This window comes from Cryptotermes secundus, unplaced genomic scaffold (genome assembly GCF_002891405.2).
Source record: "Cryptotermes secundus unplaced genomic scaffold, Csec_1.0 scaffold572, whole genome shotgun sequence".
NCBI classification, from domain to species: domain Eukaryota; kingdom Metazoa; phylum Arthropoda; class Insecta; order Blattodea; family Kalotermitidae; genus Cryptotermes; species Cryptotermes secundus.
The window spans coordinates 106,303-126,046 of NW_019725849.1; the positions used below are offsets into that span (position 1 = coordinate 106,303).

Sequence of the window (19,744 nt, forward strand, 5' to 3'; positions counted from 1 at the left end):
ATGCGCGCACAACAGGTCGTTTCCGGTTATTTTGGGTCCCCCCTCGTACTTACATACAAATCGTGCAACAAAGCCAACATATTTCATTACAAATTTAAAAAACCAATGGCACTCACATTTAGCTCTCCAAACTTTCAACTTCTCTTCTACTGCAGTTCACAATTACTAAATATTTTAGGTTTTCCATAGTCGCCTCCTATTGTCTCATAGGATGTCCTCAGAGCGGGAAGAACTTCTTTCCACCTCACAGGAACTTTGGGGCGCATGTACAAAAGCCGCTATTTGCTTCACTGTTAGTGATTTTTTACTTGGCAGTTCAGTACTTTTACAGGTTAAAATTTCTTCAATTTCACAAATTTGTTCATATCCTGGATTGTTTTAAAGAATGCTGTGTACTTTTTCCTTTACTACTCCACCAACTCTTCCAGGAACCGAATTAAATTTGGAAACAGTGGTTTTGAACACATTTAATGACTGATACAAAGTAGTATTGCTATTGCTTGCCTCCAGTGAGGAAATGGAGGGTGGAAGATGAGAGAAGTGAGCAGATATATAGGAAAGATTAGTTTATAGTTTTGCGTTTTTTTAGTACATTTTGGGCAATCTGAATTGATGCTGCACTTTTGGGATCAAATGTATTCATGACATTCCTAACTGTTTCTAAATGTTCAGTATAATAACTCGCTGCACACGGCCATGGGCCCCAGCGCGTTAAAATTGGTTCAGGCGGAAGTGGAATGCTCGGTGCTACTACTTTAAAGGCTTCTTTTCTGTATGGTGCTTTAACAAATACCTTCTTCACAAAAGACACCAACTTGTCAACAAGTGGAAAATTTGCACGAATTGTTTCTGCAACATGGTGCAACCCATGGGCAAGGTAAGTCAAATGTGTCATATTTGGAAATATAATTTTAAGAGCAGTACCAGCTTTCATCATATAACTTGCAGCATCAATCACAAAGAGCAATACACCCTCATACTGAATGCCATTCGGCCATAGTAAATTCATGGAATTGATAAAAAAATTCAGAAAATGCGGAGCTATTTGTGGTTTCAAATTGCTCTACCACAAGAAGATATGGGGTAGATTGTTCATTCTTATTAAGGGATCCAATTATACAATTTGCAATAAACCATCTCTCACAACCTTGTGTTTCGTCAATTGATACCCACACAAAATTATCTTGAATCTTAACTCTAATGCTTTCAATTCTAAGATTGTAACACTGCTTCACGTAATTTTTGCACACAGTAGATTCATCTGGCAATTTGCACTGTGTATATTTCTCTATGAAGTTTCTCAGGGTAGGATTGGTTAGTTTCCACAGCGAACATCTGTGCTTAAAAAGGCTTCGCATAAATAAAAGGAAAACTGTGAAAAACTTTTATTAGAAAATTCAGTAAGCAATTTTTGAACAGAGCACTTTTTGTGGATTTAATTTTAATATTCTCTTTGTGTACATTAGTGTTCAAATGCTGAAGCACTTGAAAGCGTTTTTCACAACCGTTTTCTCACACGCTCGGCAATAAAGAATTTCGTTATCCGTACTTATCGTCTCTCCTTTGAACTCCCGCTGATACAGCTGTAATTTAGTTCTCTGACTTACTTTCACTTTCGGCATGACTACAGAAAGCTAAACAAACTTAACTACAGACTAGTCACAACTAATGTGAATGGTGCCCAGCTTCAAATGAAGAAGCGTAACGAACCTCATGGAGACTTTGGAAATAAATAAGTGAAGTCCCTTATCGGTCGAATAGAATTAGGTTGATAGTGGCTACATGTGAACGCTTCCGACTAATCTCTTTGCGGCCACTTCGATGGTACATGGATGAGGCAAGTTATGAGTAAAGGGATCGGGGAAGTCCCGTCCTGGGTATTTCATGAGAAACATGAATCATGATGAAATGTTGAGTCAAATAGGCAACACATTCTAATACGGAAAAGAGAAATTGTATACACATGACCATGACTGAAAATTTGAACATAAAATTAAAAAAAATATATATGATAAACATTTTAAAAAGGAAATATGCAGTATAAATAGAGATCTTCGAAAATATGATGCTTATTCATAAAACAGGCAAAATATGCATTTATATGCACCATAAACCATGTCCAAAATTTAAGAAATTAAGTAATTCACACATATATACAAACAAGGATACTTTCTGGTTGCAAGAAAGAAATATGCATTTGCATTAAAATCTGGTCCCTAGTGATTAACAAGACAAACAATGATTTAAACTGAGACTCTCACCTGTGCAGACCTCTCAGGTACTTGCATGCAGCATACACGTACGGCAGCTGGCATATTAGTGCTATGCTTTTACTGACGTACAGTGTATCCTTAGCTGCATCATAGTAGCTCTGTGCCGCCCCCTGTTGGTGAGTTGACAGTTTGAAGTGGCGTGGAAGTGAGCGTGTGTTGTGTGCATCATGCCCCAGCCCAGCTGAGTGACCTCGTCGACCACTGCGACCAACCTGATTGCTCGAGAGCTCTGTGAGATGCATTGCCTGTATGCACATAAGCACAGAAAGTTACATACTCTGAAGAGGGCTGCGCCATAGCTCAAACAGTTAGTTGCTGACTTCTCACTGTGGCGGCCTGGGTTCAATCCCAGGTCTCGTGAAGTGGGATTTGTGGTGGACAAAGTGGCACTGGGGCGGGTTTTTTTCTGAGTACTTTGGTTTGCCCTGCCAATCTTCATTCCACCAAATTCTACATCATCATAATCACCCATGGCAGGCTACAATAGGCTAATCAGTGGCCGCTGTGCTGAGTGGACCCAATTGGACTCTAGCCCCCACTAAGCAAATTAAAAAAAAAAAATTACATAGTCTGAAGAGGGCTGCACATGTCCTTGTGCTACAGTGCATAACGTTCAAATATGAAGGCACAACTAGTAAGATGAAAAAGCTTCACATTTCAGTTCTGAAGCAAACTACATGGGAGTATTTAAATGGAGAAGACCGTACCCATGAAATGCCACCAACACTCTCCCATCCTCTGTTAGAAGGCTTCTGACATTGTATTTTTTCTTTCCAGGTTCAGTGTTGGAAATCTTCTATCACCAACTTATGATCTTACCACCACATGCTGAGTGTTATGTCTTTCATCTTTATATTCTCTGACATCTCTTCCAATAGTTCACATACAGGAACAATAGATGACACACCCTAGCATCTTTCTTTTTTAATTTACATGCCAATGAATGTGTAGGTGGTAGGAGTGCTGCTGGAAGTATAAAGGCTAGGAAAATGTTAAGACCTGTCAATACATGTGGAAGATTGATAATGGAAGAACAATTGGAATTACTTACTAATTAACTTCATACAGAACACTATTACTTGAGAAGCTAACAGTCACTTGGATCTGGGGACATAAAATGTTAATTTTGGGATATAAAAGATAGAAATTATTATCCATTTGTTATCCTGTAAAATATATTTACATTTCCATCAATCTCAGACTAGTTTTGCATATACAGTAACCTTGCTCCAGCACATACCAAGCCTTCATAGCCTCCTAACCACTTCATTACATCCTCAAACCTGTGACAAAAATGTTAGGAATGCATATAATGGTACTAATCCAACAATGCAGAAAGTTGTCTATACACTCAAACCTCTCATTCAGTCCAAAGTGCTATCAGCTTGTGAACATATACACAGTGTACTAAGTACAAGAACAGTTTTTATTGAAAGATTGGTTGGACTGTCTACTAGTGCATTTGTCTCGGTTTTTATTCTTTCGTGCTTCTGATTGTCTGTCGGTTTGTTCATTAGTACACATATTAAATTCCTTCTTGTTACATATTTCTTTAGGACACATGGTAGCATAGTTGGGTGAGGCACTATGCTACAAGCTGGAAAGTTTCGGGTTTGATTCCCGATGAAGTCACTGGATTTTCAATTGAACTAATTCTTCCAGCCGCACTATGGCCCTGGGTTGACCCAGCCTCTAACAGAAATGAGTAGCAGAAATCTTCCTGGGGGTAAAGGGCGGCCAGAACTTAAGGCTGACAACCTCACCACCATCTGTGAGAAAACTGTCTAGAAAATGTGGGAACTTCAATGTTTCACAGCCCTATGGACCTCCCGAGCCTGTTACAGGGATAGCTTTACCTTTTTACATATTTTTTTATAAGTCTTAATAAATGCTTAATCATGTACAAATGAGTTGTGAACCTACTGCTAAGGCAAGTAAAGGTGGTAGAACTGACCCTAACACAAGTTCCAGTGGAGGGCATCTACCATAAGAAAAAGTTTCCAATACCTCAGTGATAAGCAATAAAGAAGAAACAACTACTGGTATTAGAAATGTTAAAACTGAAAATATGGTGCTAGAAGAAGAGAAAATGGTATGAAACCTTCCCTGAACATGGATTTACTTATTCCAATATTGATGACAAGCAGTGCCCACAGTGTTTGATTTGCTCCAAAATATTGGCAACAGAGCTTGTGAAACTGAAGGGGCACATGACTGCAAAGCACACAAATTTCAAGTGTTCTAAGGTGAAACTGAAAAGCTCTGTCAGCAGAAGGTGTTGATGAAACAACACACAGCAGTACCAGAAAAATTTACTGACAGCATCACATGATGCATTATGCTTAATTTCTGAAGCTCAAAAGCCTCACACAACTAGCGAGTCTTTCATCATTGCTGTGCCAATGAAAACAACAGAAATCTGCCATGGGAAGAAGTAAGCTAATAAACTTAAATTCATGCATCGGTCAAATAGCACTGACAGTAAGTGAATAAGGGAAAATTCGTGTTCACATGCATGAATAGCTGTCAGGGAGAATTACAATAAAAAATACCCACATTTGCAATTCAACTAAGCAAATCAAATCAAATCCAATTTAGGGCAACTTATTATGTATGTGCACTACTGCTTTGTGAAGTATGTGCACGAAGGCCTATTGTTTTGTCAGGCACTAAAGGAAGAACTTTGTATTAATCTGTACATTAAGTTGAAGTACTGCATATATCTGGTAAATGTCAAGGATGATATTGTTTTTTTGTTGTTGTCTTTTGTATTGTGTAGCTATAGAATAATTCACTATAAGTCTTATGCTTAGATTATCTTATAGCATACAGAAATCTAGTTGAGGGGGGGTAGGTTAATAGAGCATGTCATACCGATGAGGAGGGGGCATGAGAAACTTCAAGAGCCCCTAGCTTAGATGGACAAGTTGTCCACATTGTATGGAACCCTCATGCTAATTACCATGTTCATAAGAGTTACAACTCATCCCTATCCTGAGCAACGTAAATTACATCCACACTCTCGCACCCTATTTTTAAGACCCACTGAACAGTGTGGTCCAGAGGAAGCATTCCAGATCTGTATTTGAGAAGTTCCCAGTTTGAACATTGGTTGGTTCACCAGCCATCCTGACATTCTTCATGATCTACCTCAGTCCCTACATGCAAATGCTAGAATAGTACCTCATTTAAGCCACACTTACGTCTGTCCAAATCCTTTCCAATTCATCGGTCATCCTACCATCTGATGTAACGTAGTCTCAATACTGACAGAGTCAATAAATAGCTCACCAATAAAAGAAATACTTATGATCCATCTTAGTATTATCTGTGCCTCAGTCCTTCAACTGGCCTCTTACTTTCACATATCTCAAAATTCTGTATGCATTTCCCACCTCCTCCAAATATTCCATGCACCATCTGTTCAATACTCCTTGATCTGTTGGCCCTAATGATATTGAATGAGGGATATGAATTATGGGGACATTCATTACACACTTTCCTTCATCCTGTTGTCACTTTCTCCCCCTTACATCAAAATAATCTCCATAACACTCTCTATCTGCCTTGCACTGCAGCATCCTTTGGTATGTTCCTGTCCATGGTAACAGAAGGTCCAATCTCATTACTGAACATATTCCAGCTGCTATCCTCAGACCCAGGTCACCAACACTTATCTTGTGGGATCTGATGACTTCTAGTTTGGTAGATATTACTCTGAAAGCCTCATATCTAATTTATCTTAATATTATCTATCCATTTCAAGAAATCCAAGTGGTGTTTTCAAACATATTTCCTACCTCTGTCATTTGGACACTTACCTGGAGAGTTTGCATTGCCGAGCAGATTTTTCTGTTGTTAATCTCCTCATAGAATACATAACTGAAGCCATAGCTGCGGTGCCCATCCTCTCGTGTGATGACAAAGCTATGGAACTGTGGCTCCAGGGAGTGTTTCTGGGTGCGGAACTGAAGGCCATGCGGCAGGCATAACTGCACATAAACCTCAGATATAAAGCTAGAACGCCAATGTAACAAAGCTGAATGTAAAAACAAATACTCTAAGATTTCAAACTATGTGAGCCAGTACAGACCAGTGACTATGCTACAATGGTTCATATGCATATAGCGTTACCACTATGACATGCCATACAGATGCCTCCATGATGTGGCAGTTTGGCACAAGGGAAACTTTACATTCACCTTCGGTTGCCATCAAGTGGGTATCACTCCTGCTTTGTATCAGGGAGGTACCAGGTTCACACACAGACCCAGAGACCTTCTGTAAACTTCCTGAGTTCACCCAGGTAAATGATGTGGTACTACCTCAAATCAGACCACAAGCCCTTCCTTCCACATCCTTTTAAAGTCATTAATCACCAATTATCCAATCATTCAACACCATACAATCTGAGCTACTGATAGCATCACTGAGTGAGTACAAAGCATCATCAGAATGATTATTAGCAGGTGAAATAATTCAAGAAACATTTGTCTCTGTTTCCCTCTATCCACCAAAAAGTGGCTCTGAGCTGGAATGGAACTGAAGCTTAATTACTTAGGTCAGAAGTTGGCACATAATCACACATGCCTTGAAATTTAATGTATACGTAAAGGTGTACTTCATCATATATTTTCTACACATAGTTTTATATCTCCCGCTGGTACTGACAGTGGCAGTTGGAGGTGGGGATCACCTGAAAACAGAATACACTTCACTTTGATAACCTAGTAGTGAACTAGGGATTTTGATGAAATCACTTGTGTACAGCCCCAGTACCATATTACATCAACATGTGTTTTAGAGATGCATCATATTGTGGCATGATGGCAGACAATCAAAACAGTGGAACAAGAAGAGGCAGTTGTTGCTAGGCAATAGCATGGTAAACACAACTCTGTGGCAAGAGATAGTAATGCAAAAACAGAAGCATAGCTGGGGTTACAAATGCCCCTCAACATGCACACCCAGAGCGTCCACGGGGTAGAGCATGACTGAAAACCTGAACAGTGAACCAAGATGGGGGGGGGGTCTTTGCTAGGCAACAGTAAGGCAAACACATTTTCATAGCAACAGATAGTCCAACAGTTCTACTGTTGTGGGCCATTGTCCAGCCATAGTTCGCTTCTTTATAGAGCTGTTATCACGCAACGGGCAATGTCTAAGTAATCATGTCACAATATGGTCATGAGATCCTATGGGACCCAAAACCAAGCCTGGAACCAGCAGCAATTTACCCCACATGACCTATAGGAAGTGGACAGTGGCCGCATGACTCCCAGAGTCATGAGAGAGTAAATACAGTCATGTGTTCTGCAGGACTCGGGAACCAAGAATGGCTGTGCTTGTGAGGACCAGCGGCAATTTACCAGATCAAACCAAAGGTAGTGGTCTGAAGGCTCCCAGAGCCACAGTAAAATATGGTCATGAGTCCTGTGGAACTCAGAACCAAGAATTACTGTGTTGGTGAGGGCCAGCAGCAATTTATTGAACTGGGCTGGACAAGTGAGTCAGGCTGAAGTTGCACTGTTAGCAGCCGAAACCTATCCAGGACTAGTGAACAAACACAAGACTTTATGGGTGCAGTAGTTTTAGTTATTTATACTGTGTGCAAATCAGTCATTTGAAATTACAAGTTACAAGCATTAGCTAAATCCAATTATCCATCCAAACTCCATTTATCGTCACTAACATCTGGTACTTTATTTATTAATTAATTTATTTATGGTTTAATTTATGATGCTGTTGATAACTCATATTTCATAGCACTGGATGCTAGGCAGATCAGTGAAAAATTACCTGGAAATGATATGGAAGTGGGTCATGGCCTAATTTGAAGTACTATCCCATGAATTATCTGCTGAGAAAGTGGAAAACCATGAAAACCCATTGTCAGGATAACCTGTCTCTCTGGGGCGAAATCTGAAGCCAGGGCCTCCCAAGCATGAAGCAGTAGCACTCCCCACTCGGTAGTAACATGCGGTCCAATACATTCTTCTGACATACTTGGGGTCACAGTGTCTAACACATAACAGAATGACCCAGCACTAACCATGCCAACTGCATTCTTGTCAAATGGGTTCCAAAGCACAGCGTCTGGGTAGTGTCCCAGCACCTGGCACTTGTATGAACGATCCAGAGGTGTCGACTCCAAGTTGTCACCTGTTGGACATAGTGGCAAACACTGCAGTAACAAAGAGGAAACGATCAACTGACTGCGACACAGGGGAATTAATGTGATAAGACAGCAGTAGATGAACACACTGGATGGTGACCATAAGAGATGTTACCAGGATATAAAACATAAAATCCACCTCAATGTTAGGTAAGAGTTAAGCGAGTCCTAGTTTCTCCTGAACACAGGTTGAACAGTCTTGTTCACATTCTGACAGAGATACAGTCTGTCTTAAGACGCTGTGTCTGCTCATTTTCTGATGGAGGTACTACTATCCTAGGCTCTGTCTGCTTGCTTTCTGATACATATGCTGCCTCAGTCTTACAGGCTGTGTCTGTCCATGTTCAAACATTTTCCTCAGCGCCCTGTTCTCAAACACCCTTAGTCTGTGTTCTTCCCTTAATGTCAGAGACAAAGTTTCGCACCCATACAGAATAATGGGAAAAATGAGTCTTTTTACATTCTAGTTTTTACGTTTTTAGACAACAGATGAGAAGGCAAAGGGTTCTGGACTGAATGGTAGCAAGCATTACCCGAATTCAATCTCCTCCTAATTTCCTCCTGAATCAAATGCTGATCTGTTACTGCCATTCTCAAACATCTGATCTGTGCTACATTTTCAAAGCATTTGTTAGCTATCTTAATGTCATGAATTTGCCCTGCATTCTGGTGATGAGACAGAAACATATACTTAGCTCTCTCTGTGTTTACTTCTAAACAAACCTCCTTACTAGTGCCAATTAAAGTTTATATGTTTTTCTTTAAGGAATCTCTGTTATCTCCCAGTAGATTCACATCATCAGCACAGACCAGCAGCTGATGTGTCCCATTTAATTACAGTCTCCCCTGGTTTTCCTGGACCTTCCTACTGCGTTAACAACCTACATGACCACACTTTCAAATCAAAGAGAATGATGAAGTTTCCACAGTCTAAACAACTATGTATGTCTAGGCTCTGTCCTGAAAAACACTGGTCTCTACTATCCATACAGAAAACCTGAGGCATAATCTTTCATTTTATTTATATACAATTTCATATTTCTCATCTACTGTCTAAAAACATATAATTAAAATATACAAAACTATAGTTTCACCTGTGGTTCTGTATGGGTGTGAAACTTGGTCTCTGACATTAAGGAAGGAACATAGACTGCGGGTGTTTGAGAACAGGGTGTTGAGGAGAATATTCGGACCGAAGAGACATGAAATGATAGGAGGTTCAAGAAAACTGCATAATGAGGAGCTTCATAACTTGTACTCTTCTCCAAGTATAATTAGAATGATCAAGTCAAGGAGGATGAGGTGAGCAGGGCAGGTAGCACGAATGGGGGAGGAGAGGAATGCATATAGGATATTGGCGGGAAAGCCACAAGGAAAGAGACCACTAGGAAAACCAAGACATAGGTGGGTGGACAATATTAAAATGGATCTTAGAGGGATAGGATGGGATGGTATGGATTAGACTGATTTGGCTCAGGATAGGGACCAGTGGAGGGCTCTTGTGAACACAGTTATGAACCTTTGGGTTCTATAAAATATAGGGAAGTTCTTCAGTAGCTGCACAATTGGAAGCTTCTCAAGAAGTGCTCATCTCGGTGAGTGTGTGAGTGACTGATGATTTTATACTCATTACCAGCACTTTTATTAATATTGTATTGTTATTACAGAACTGACGTCTATATTATCTTGCTGTACAATAAAGCTCAATAATTTATGACTTACACCCCAGATTAATTTACCTTCTCTACTGAATGTCAAATAATTTTTAACTTAACAAAATCCAACATTGTACTTCCAGACTCCATGGTATGTGTATGACCTCGCTAATTTATATTCAAAAAGCTGTCCATTCATTGCATTACTGTGAAACGCATCATTTGACAAAAACTGAAGTATATTTATGGCACATCATGTTACTCTTGGGCAGATCAGACGTGACAAAAATTATATGTTTATAAGAAATGAAAATACGTATCTGTTCCAAATTGAGAGTTTGCATGGATACATTAAAGACTGTTACTCAAACATCACGAGGAAACCAAAAATGCTTCGTCTTTTCGTCTTTTACAGGACACAGCTGACAACGTAAACTAAGTGAAAGAAAGGGAAGACACGATTAAAGCAGCCACAAAAATTTGCGTCTTCTTCTTTGACAGCGTCATCCACTAAACTAAATGGAGTATCCTGCATAAATACTGGCTTAATTGCATTTGCTGAGTAACAGTGTTTTTTTATTCAACTGTTAACATGTAAAACAAGTCGAGCAAGCGCAACTCACCAGCAAACCGATCTGGCTCGAGTCCTGAACTCAGATCCAAGCCACAAATTACAAAGTAATCCACGAATCTATCAGTTCCGGAAGAGACTGATATATTCATTCTAAACATAAACACAATCCACCTCACTCAAAAGTACGACACTTGCTCTTACATCGGGAAGCAATCCCACATAAAACCATTTTGTACTTTGCACTGCTTTCCCTTTTGCTCGGGATTACAGCTGACCTGACAGATCGGAATCGGTCGCAATTGAGAATTGACTCTTTAATGAACGCCGATGAATGCGACATCTTTTGAATAAATTCTCAAATATTAAACACAACCAATTCGTATCAGTCGGTATAGCAGGAATCGGTCTTTCAGCAATTGGTCAAGATTATATTACTCTATTGCAACAGGGGTTCATACTTCAATGAAACACGTTTATACTTATTTCTTGTAAACAGTAACATAAACAGTTTTCTGCGTGAATAACTATGGTTTTGAAGCACCTATAAACTCGTTACTACTAAATTTCTGCTCTGGTATTAGATGTTCCATGCCTCAGCTGGGGCAGTTTGTTGCTGGATTCTTACTGCAGACTCCTTTAATTAGTTCGATGGTAGTCCATGTGAGATTTATGGTGGACAAAGCAGCACTGAGTTAGGTTTTCCTCTAAGTACTTTCCCCTTGTCAACTGTTATTCCTCTAATGCTAGATACTCTTATCCAGGACAAGCATTAAGGTCCATTTGGGGCTGCAGTACCAAGGGTCCCGTCTTACCCCATTTCTACAGTTCATTCGAAGAATTGGGTATCCTCCCCTTACAAGCACAGTATAGTTTATCAATTTCTATGTTTATCATAACAAATAGGGAATCATTTAAATTTAACTCCCAAGTATATAAATTTAATACAGATATATTTATGATCAGTACTACCCCCAAAATAACAACACTATTCTAAAAAGGAATGTGTTATATGGGAGTAAAGATCTTCAACAATCTGTTGACTAAAATTAAGTCTATGTTTAACGACATAAAGAGTTTTAAATTTAAGTTGACAACATTCTTATTACAGAATTCCTTTTATGCCACTGAGAAATTTTTTGTGAAACATGACTAGAAATTGGATTAAAACAATAAGATTTTATAATTAAGCCATGTATTAAGATGATAAGAGTGATATATTATACGTGACCCATTGTTGATGTAAGTGCATGTTTTATATTTTGTACATAAATGATTTTTATTGTGAAATGGGTGTACAGTCAGATTTACCTTGTATGATAAATTGTTTTATTATAGTGTTACCTTGAATAGTGAGAGATACATTATATGTGGCCTATCATAGACACATATGCATGTTTTACACTTTGTGACATCCAGTCGGATTTATATTGTATGATTACTATCTTATTATTATTTTGTCATCTAGTATAAATGATGATGGATTCTATATCTATGTACATAGATCTCTGAAAGACATATTAAATATGAATATGAATACAGCTACAACATGTAGGCATATATTTACAAAAATGTTTTATAAGACACTGTGTATTTCATCAATCCTTATAATTTTATGCAAAGCGTTTAAAAAAATTACAAAACGAATCCATAAATATAACTAGGCTTAAAGAAAAGTGAGATAAAACTCATTAAGGCAAATAAAAATGGCCCATTGCAGGCACTTGCGAACACTGTAATTAAGCCTTGGGTTCCAGGCAGACAATTTGAGTAGCTAAGCATCCATAAGCTTCTTAAGACGAATTCTGGACTGCTGCATTTGAAACCCACCCATAACTGAACTTGTACACGCATGATGCACATGACAGCAGTGCCATATGGTACCATGTAAGTTAACATTTAAGCACAGACAAGCATATATGATAGTGAGACACTGTACATAATGGTGTTATGGTGGTGTATTAGCAAACTAAAATGTCAGTTACCAAGAGTGTTTATTAATATTGAACGTGTAGGTGTAGACAGAGCGATCCGCGAGAAAGGGTTTGGGTTTATATGCTTTTGACTCTTTTGATGTCAGTAACGTGAATGTTTCAACCAGAACTTCTTTTCTTCTGCTTTCAGAGTCCGTGATAATATCACTGTGTTTCTTATAATACTGGAATGCAGCAATAATGAGTTTAAAAATCAACATGATTACTGGGATTTCATTGTTGAGAGGTTATGAAATTGAAGTTTTCCCTAGAAAGTGAAGATCGGGTACAGTGAGTCTTATAAACATGGGCCAGACTGAGATGCTCAAGTACAACAGGTCTCACTGTGCTCCACTCGATAAAGTCATCTGCTTTCCTGTATTTCATTTAATACTTCAGTGAGTCAAGCAGTTATTACAAGGAAATGATTGGATGCGAATAATTTGGTACTCAAATGGAAATTACCATGAACTTTAAAATGCTGATAACTGCTATTAACTCATTGTCTGAAAAAGATATGGAAGAATCTGTAAGGTTAGTTGTGCAGAATGGATGAGTATCGTTCTAAACAGTAGCAAGGTAAGACTGCTTGTTATATATGAGTTCTGATACCTTTCTAAGGTGAAAGCCAATTGCCAATGACATTTTTATTCTACTGTTTGCACACAGCTATGTGAAGAAGAAAGGAAATCCTGATACACTAATCATGATGTGCTTGCCATCAGATTTTCACAACAGAAGAAGAAACTTTGTTTGCAGGTTGTGTTACAGTGCCTAAACATAAATTACCCACTTACAACTATAGATTTCTGCTGTCTTGGTTATGAAACAGGAATAAAAAGTAAAGAGTAATATACAAGATACATAGGCTAAAGAAATAGTAGAGTTGGAGTAGTTTTATAGTTTAATGACGTAACCACTCATTAAGATTAAAGAGCTTTATTATTAACAAATACTCCACTGTTTTATGTCGGTAATGGTCCCACCCTTTTGCAAGTGGACTAGCTGCTTTGCACGGCTAAAAGAGGAAGGCAGGAAGGATGTCTGAAACCTTCAGCAGCAGTGCATGTGTACATGATCCCAACCCACTTGCTCATGTGACAATATCATAGGGTTTGATCAAACAATGAAAAAGAAATTAAATAAACGTGCCCTTCCTCGGGATGCTTTACAGTAAAACTCAATCAAACTTCTAAAGAAGCTGAAACTGAATTTGGGCAAAGTGGCTCACATCAAGAATGACGGAGCCCAAACTCGTGACTTCAACCAGCAAAATCAGTTCAACACACCACAGTGAACAAAGTACTCTCCTCAAACAGTCAGACTAGTAAGAAAGCAGGTTCCTAATCTGCCCACGTTGGACTAGAGAGGAAGCAGGGAACCAGTGATACCAACCATTACAGGAAACAATCAGCCATCCCTGTGATAGCATATATGGCAGCATTTCAAGCATGCCATGTCATAGCTTCACTTCTGTGGAATCACTTCATGATCATGTCAGTTTGGAAATGCTGCTATTTTCTGGCCTATATCCATTCTCTGTGAGAGTTAAAGTGATGTGAGCACATGTGGTCTTGTAGAAACATACCAGTGTTTCAGAGGAAACTACTGCCCATCCTCTTTGGCAGGCTACTTTATGCAACATTCACAGAAAACTCTACTCCACCCTCAAGATGGAGGTCACAGACTCCACTGGTACCTTTCTATCAGACAATATGGCAACACATCTCAGAAGACTTGCTTATATGCTCTGTACTTGAAGAATGCCATCTTCTTGGATGTGGTGCCATGTAGATATTGTGATAACCGACATCTCAGAGGAACGTATTGCCTCCATCTTCAGGGTATAATAAATCCGCAAGCGATGAACCAGTGTGAGCAGGTGGCTGCAGAGTGAGTGCCAGTCAAAGACACCCTACTTGTTCACTGATATGAGAGTACATTTAACTTTCTGTGTAAAGATGTGGACAGTAGTGACAAGTGGCTGTTATTTCTCTCGCTGTAACATCATTTTCTTATTTGCAGCCAATTTCCTGAACTAACAATAGTACATATTTATTAGGACCAGTGTCTTGCAAGTGAAGCACCCTGTAAGGCTGCAACATAGCTTGGATGGTAAGACACTGCCCTCTTCCCATGTAGGCCAGTACAGTCCTAGGGAGTCCACATTAGATTTGTGACAGAAAAAAGTGATACTTAGCCAATTATCATTCCACCAATGCTTCATACTCATTTATCATGAAGGGCTGGTAAAATAAGCCTGTTTGGGGCCCCATTACCAAGAGTCTGAGTCTCACTTCAACCCAAGCACACGTGGAGCTTACTTCCAGACTGGGATCAGAAGCTACATTTGTGCCACTCATTCCCTGGTTGTACAACAGGAACAGAGATGCTTGAAATGGAACTGCTTTCTCATTTAGTTTCTGTGCTACTAACAGATTCACCCTCATCATCAATGTCACTGGTACAAACATGCACAGTTTCTTCAAATGGTATCAGCCCTTACCATGCATTTGTTGCCCTACTGCAAAAGTAAATAACTGAGTTAGCCAACCATTGTAATTTCTCAGTGTTAAAACAGCTGCCCCTAACCAAATTTCCAATGGGCCTGCGATCTTACATCACCAAACAATAAAGGGTACTTCCATTTACTTTTATTGACTGTGACGAACAAAAGCAACAAACAGCTGTGCATGATTATGTGCATGCTGCAAGTGTCTGGTATGACCTCCCTGTGCGGCCTCTATAGTATGCCATGTGAATATCTGACTTGAAGTTCATTTTAATGTGATGGTTCTGCATACATATTCAGTCCTCGCCTTGCTGGTAAAGATAGGACTTCACATCTGCAACTTTCCTCAGCTGATCTACGGAGATAGCCTTACAGCACATGGGGCAAGCTTCTCCAGACTCCACAATCCTGTGGTATTGCACACACACACAAAAAAAATAATCAAATCAAGATAGTGTAAGTTTTGAGGTTTTCACGGCGATGACTATGAAGAAAGTCGTCTTCTGGGTTTTGGCGCCAAAACCCAAAGACGACTTTCTTCAAATCAAGATAGTGTTCAAGAAGTCCATATGAGATTTCAGTTATTTGGCAAAATATGGAAACTGTGCAAGGGAAAAGTCAATGCAAATCATGTGTTTACAGTCTCAAGTGTTGTAGTCTTTTAACTAGGATGAATCGTTATGGCTGTACAATCTTTCCATGTCGTTAATAAACAATTACACCTATTTTGCTAGAGTTTGTTTTTCTTATATACCAATCCATATTACAACAAGGTGTAAATTAACAACTAAGTATATCTAGTTTATTTCTTTGTCTTGACTCTTCTATCTTTATTCCTGTTGCTCCCACTTGGAGCATAGGGCATCCAGGAAACACTGTTTCACTTTAGTTTCCTAATCTTAGAACAGTTTGTAGAACTCCTTGGGCAGAGGATCAGCCAGTCACAAGGCCACTAGCTACACAGGACAACATACACACAGAATAAATGCAAATATCCTTGCCTTGAGTGGGATTCGAAGCCACAGTCCCAGAGTTCGAGCAGGTAAAGATATTTCATGTCTTACATCACACAGCCACTGTGATCAACCTTGTCTTGATTACACGTTGTTAAATAAAACCCCAACAATTTTCAATTGTTCAAGACCATCTTCATGGGGTGTACCATATTGGAGTTAAATTTTAGAGTTCATGCATATAAAAATAAAGCATTTAAAATACCCGAATCACAAATTTCTTATTAAAGGTTACAGAATGCATCATGGTTACTGAAAGAGCTGATTTATAGTGTGTCATTCTATGTAGTATGTTGTCTCATATCCAGTTTTCTGGTGTCAAAAAGGTGGAGCTCTGTGGTTTCACTGTGGTCCTTAGCAATTAAAGTACTGAACAAGTTCAATGCTCCATATATCCAGCACAAGAATGAAACTGCAGAGTTCCACTTTGACCAGGGGGAAGGAGCAAAAGTATGAGACAGCACATACATGGCATAAAACACTCTAATCAACAGAATTACTGTAACTATGGCCCATATCTATGAATTTTAACATATTACTTTCAATATTTATAAGAAATTTATGACTCATGATATTTTTATATATATAAACTGTAAAATTTCCCTTTAAAGTGGTACAGCCCCTGAAGATAGTTTTGTACGACCTACACTTGCCAAGGTTTTATCATCATCCCCACCTCTTCCTGCAGGTGCTACAGTCCATGATGAACCCTGGCCTCTTTTATGATTGCCTGCCATTGGTCCCAATCCTGTGAATTTCATCTCCAATCTCTAATGCTCATTGTCTTCAAACCACCCGATAGCAGGTCTGCCTACTCATCAAGTACCCTTGATATGCTCAGATATACTTAGGCGGTAATTTACATCTTACAACTATGCTGCAAAAGTGACATGACAGTGAAAGGGGGATATGTTTCAAGGGTACTGTCACAGATATGTATGTAAGCAATCGAACACTGCATTCATCTTCGTTAGCACTAAAATTTTTTCTTTAGCAGTCAATCCTTTTAGAACTATATGTACCAAATCCTGTAACTTTAAAAACCTCTGTGTATTTATGTGTTTTGTATAATACTGAGAATAAACAGTTTTTATCTTCTTAAACAACATTAACCAGATGATCTCTGTAATGGAGATGCAGTGTGTTTTCTGTCAGACAGGAACAGAATCTTTAAACATTATTTAGATGGTACTCAGAATTCAAAGGGATAACAGAAACTCCATGTGTGTTAACATTTCTTTTGATCACTCTGTTTATTTTAATCTTTTGTCTACTGGAAGAAAGTACGAATACTCACAGCTGAAGTTCGGGCAAGATGGCCGGGAAGTCACAGTTCGGACAGGCAGTGAGATTATCCTTCACAATGTGCTGCCCCTGCAACATAACATATGCAGTACACTCCATTTGTTACTTTTACTTTATGGCTTATAGCTCAGACTGTACAGAACTGAATGGTAGGATTGGTTAGTAATGAGCTGGAAAGGAAGTCATGGCCTGATTTGGTATATTATCTTGACATTTGGCTGGAGAGACAGGAAAGCTTGAAGAGCCTCAGTGGGGACAGCAGAAATGCTACCCACTTCCACACGTATATTAGCATTTGTACTTTTCACTGTCCCTGTGCAACTTTGTCATTGTATTAAAATTCACACTTCAAAAGAACTCATCTCTTCCAATTATTCAAATACTACCCACTTGATTGTAGAAGCCAGGATAGTGTAGTAAGTATGACGACTGGCTATGGGCTGAACAACTGAGGGGCCAGAGTTTTCAGTTCTCTATGCCATCCAGACAGGTTCTGGGGTCCACCAAACCTCCTATCCAATAGGTACTGGGCTCTTTCCCTGGGGGTAAAGCGACCAGGGCGTGAAGCTGACCACTCACTTCCTGCTAGTGCAAAGGTCAAGAAAATGTGGATCTATACATCCACTTCCCCATATGCCTTAATGGCATAGTGCTTAATTAGTTAAGCACAGGGACAACTTTATCTTTGCCTTACCCACCTGACTATTACATGTGGTATACAATCAGCAGCATGTAGCAAATTAACAATACTCCTTTAAACGACAAGTTCTTTATGTTACTGACATCAATGAGAAAAATGCATACAGGTTTTCCCTGGTTTACATATTTATACACTTCTATATTCAAACTATTACTGTGAAAAGACAGAAGGGATAAATTAACTTGACCTGCACATGCTGGGGCACTGACCGTGGCAATGCAGAATGGCACACTGTTCTTGCAATGGACGCAGTTCAGCTCTGTCACGGGCAAAGGCCCATCACAGTACGGGCAGGGCGAGCTTGGCTCCTCCTCCTCATTTGCCGCCGACAGCTTTGAGCCTGGTTTGCGCACCACAGCTTCTATCTTCTTGGAGTACTTTGGGTCCACCTGCAAGCGATATTCTGGACGCATCAGCATGGCAGCATAGCTGAAAGCAGATGCCTTAAGCCCAGCACGACTGCACTCAATCACTGTTGATGTCAGGATGGGCACAACATCTGTGGTCACAGAAATGTACCACTCATGACTGCTGATACTGTTCTTATGCAGGGTCTGACAGGTGCAACACAGATTACATTCACAGGTCTTCAGGAACAATGTTAGAAACCCAGTCTACCAATTGAACAAATCTTAGTTTACTTCACAGCAACAGAAATTTCTCAGGCCATTGACTTATTATGGTGAAGTCTCAAACCTATGTTCAAAGACTCACTGTCTCCATCAGAGTCAATGTCAGCCATCACCCCTAATGACGGAGGCAGAACAAATGTCTGAACCTTTGTCCTTAGCATAATCATGCTGCGGCTGATTTCCCAAGATGATTCTGATGCATTTATTCACCATGAAAGCCTCACATTTTAATTTAACAACACTTTCTTGGCTGCAATTGATAATGTAGTGCCTAATGAAACAATAATGATGAAAATGTTGCTGCAGCCACCACTTGCCTAGGACTCACGAAAACCACAAAAATCTGTCAGGATATCCTGCACATATAACTGATTACATGGAAGCAGTTGTGGCAAACTTGAAGGTATCATATAGGATTTGAGGTACTCAAAGCAGTGGTTACAAAGAGTCCTATAACACCATGTAGTCCATTGAAAGCAAACCAGTGATTCAGAGGAGCATGTCACCTCTATCTTCAGGGTTGAAGAATAAGCCAAGCAAGGAACCAGCAGGAAGCAGGTAGCAAGCAGAGCAATCCACTTGCTGAAGGCTCGAGTTTATACAGGAAAATGGGAGGGAACTGCAGGATGAGTCGTCACTTCCCACTGGCTTGCTTACAGAACAGAGTGAACCAACAGGAGACAAGACAAGGAGAATTAGCAATGGCCCTAAAAAGGACTGCTAGTGCAGATCCTGATAAGATGCCCTCATAAGGGAAGTGGCCTGCAGAGAAACCATCTATAGAATCCTGCGACGGAGGCTTCCCCTGACCTCTTCACCAAATTCAGATACATGGACCACATCATCAGGGAGATGATGGAACTCCATACCAATAATATGAACAGGGAGGAACGCTTTTGCCTAAGTAAGTCATGGAAACCTCTCATCTGTTCCCT

The 19,744-nt window shown here is 39.6% G+C and overlaps 2 protein-coding genes across 5 annotated transcripts in view; both read right to left on the reverse strand.

The window, feature by feature from the left end:
- The window catches only part of LOC111863751 (DENN domain-containing protein 5B), a 47,740-nt gene extending 36,369 nt beyond the window's left edge, over positions 1–11,371 (reverse strand). The window contains exons 1-4 of one of the 2 annotated variants that reach the window (XM_023850363.2): positions 10,727–11,371; positions 8,326–8,435; positions 6,095–6,265; positions 2,262–2,518 (exon numbers count right to left, since the gene is read on the reverse strand). In XM_023850363.2, the coding sequence (XP_023706131.1) occupies positions 2,262–2,518; positions 6,095–6,265; positions 8,326–8,435; positions 10,727–10,835 (647 nt within the window). In that variant the 5' untranslated portion in view covers positions 10,836–11,371. The remainder of the gene's footprint in view (positions 1–2,261; positions 2,519–6,094; positions 6,266–8,325; positions 8,436–10,726) is intronic. The other variant, XM_023850364.2, reaches the window with a different exon arrangement.
- Positions 11,372–15,192: 3,821 nt separating this feature from the next.
- The window catches only part of LOC111863750 (WD repeat-containing protein 19), a 39,871-nt gene continuing 35,319 nt past the window's right edge, over positions 15,193–19,744 (reverse strand). For 2 of the 3 annotated variants that reach the window (XM_023850361.2, XM_033751205.1), the window contains exons 23-25: positions 18,387–18,676; positions 17,470–17,546; positions 15,193–15,567 (exon numbers count right to left, since the gene is read on the reverse strand). In XM_023850361.2, the coding sequence (XP_023706129.1) occupies positions 15,456–15,567; positions 17,470–17,546; positions 18,387–18,676 (479 nt within the window). In that variant the 3' untranslated portion in view covers positions 15,193–15,455. Of the gene's footprint in view, positions 15,568–17,469; positions 17,547–18,386; positions 18,677–19,744 lie in introns of those variants that run through there. The other variant, XM_033751206.1, reaches the window with a different exon arrangement.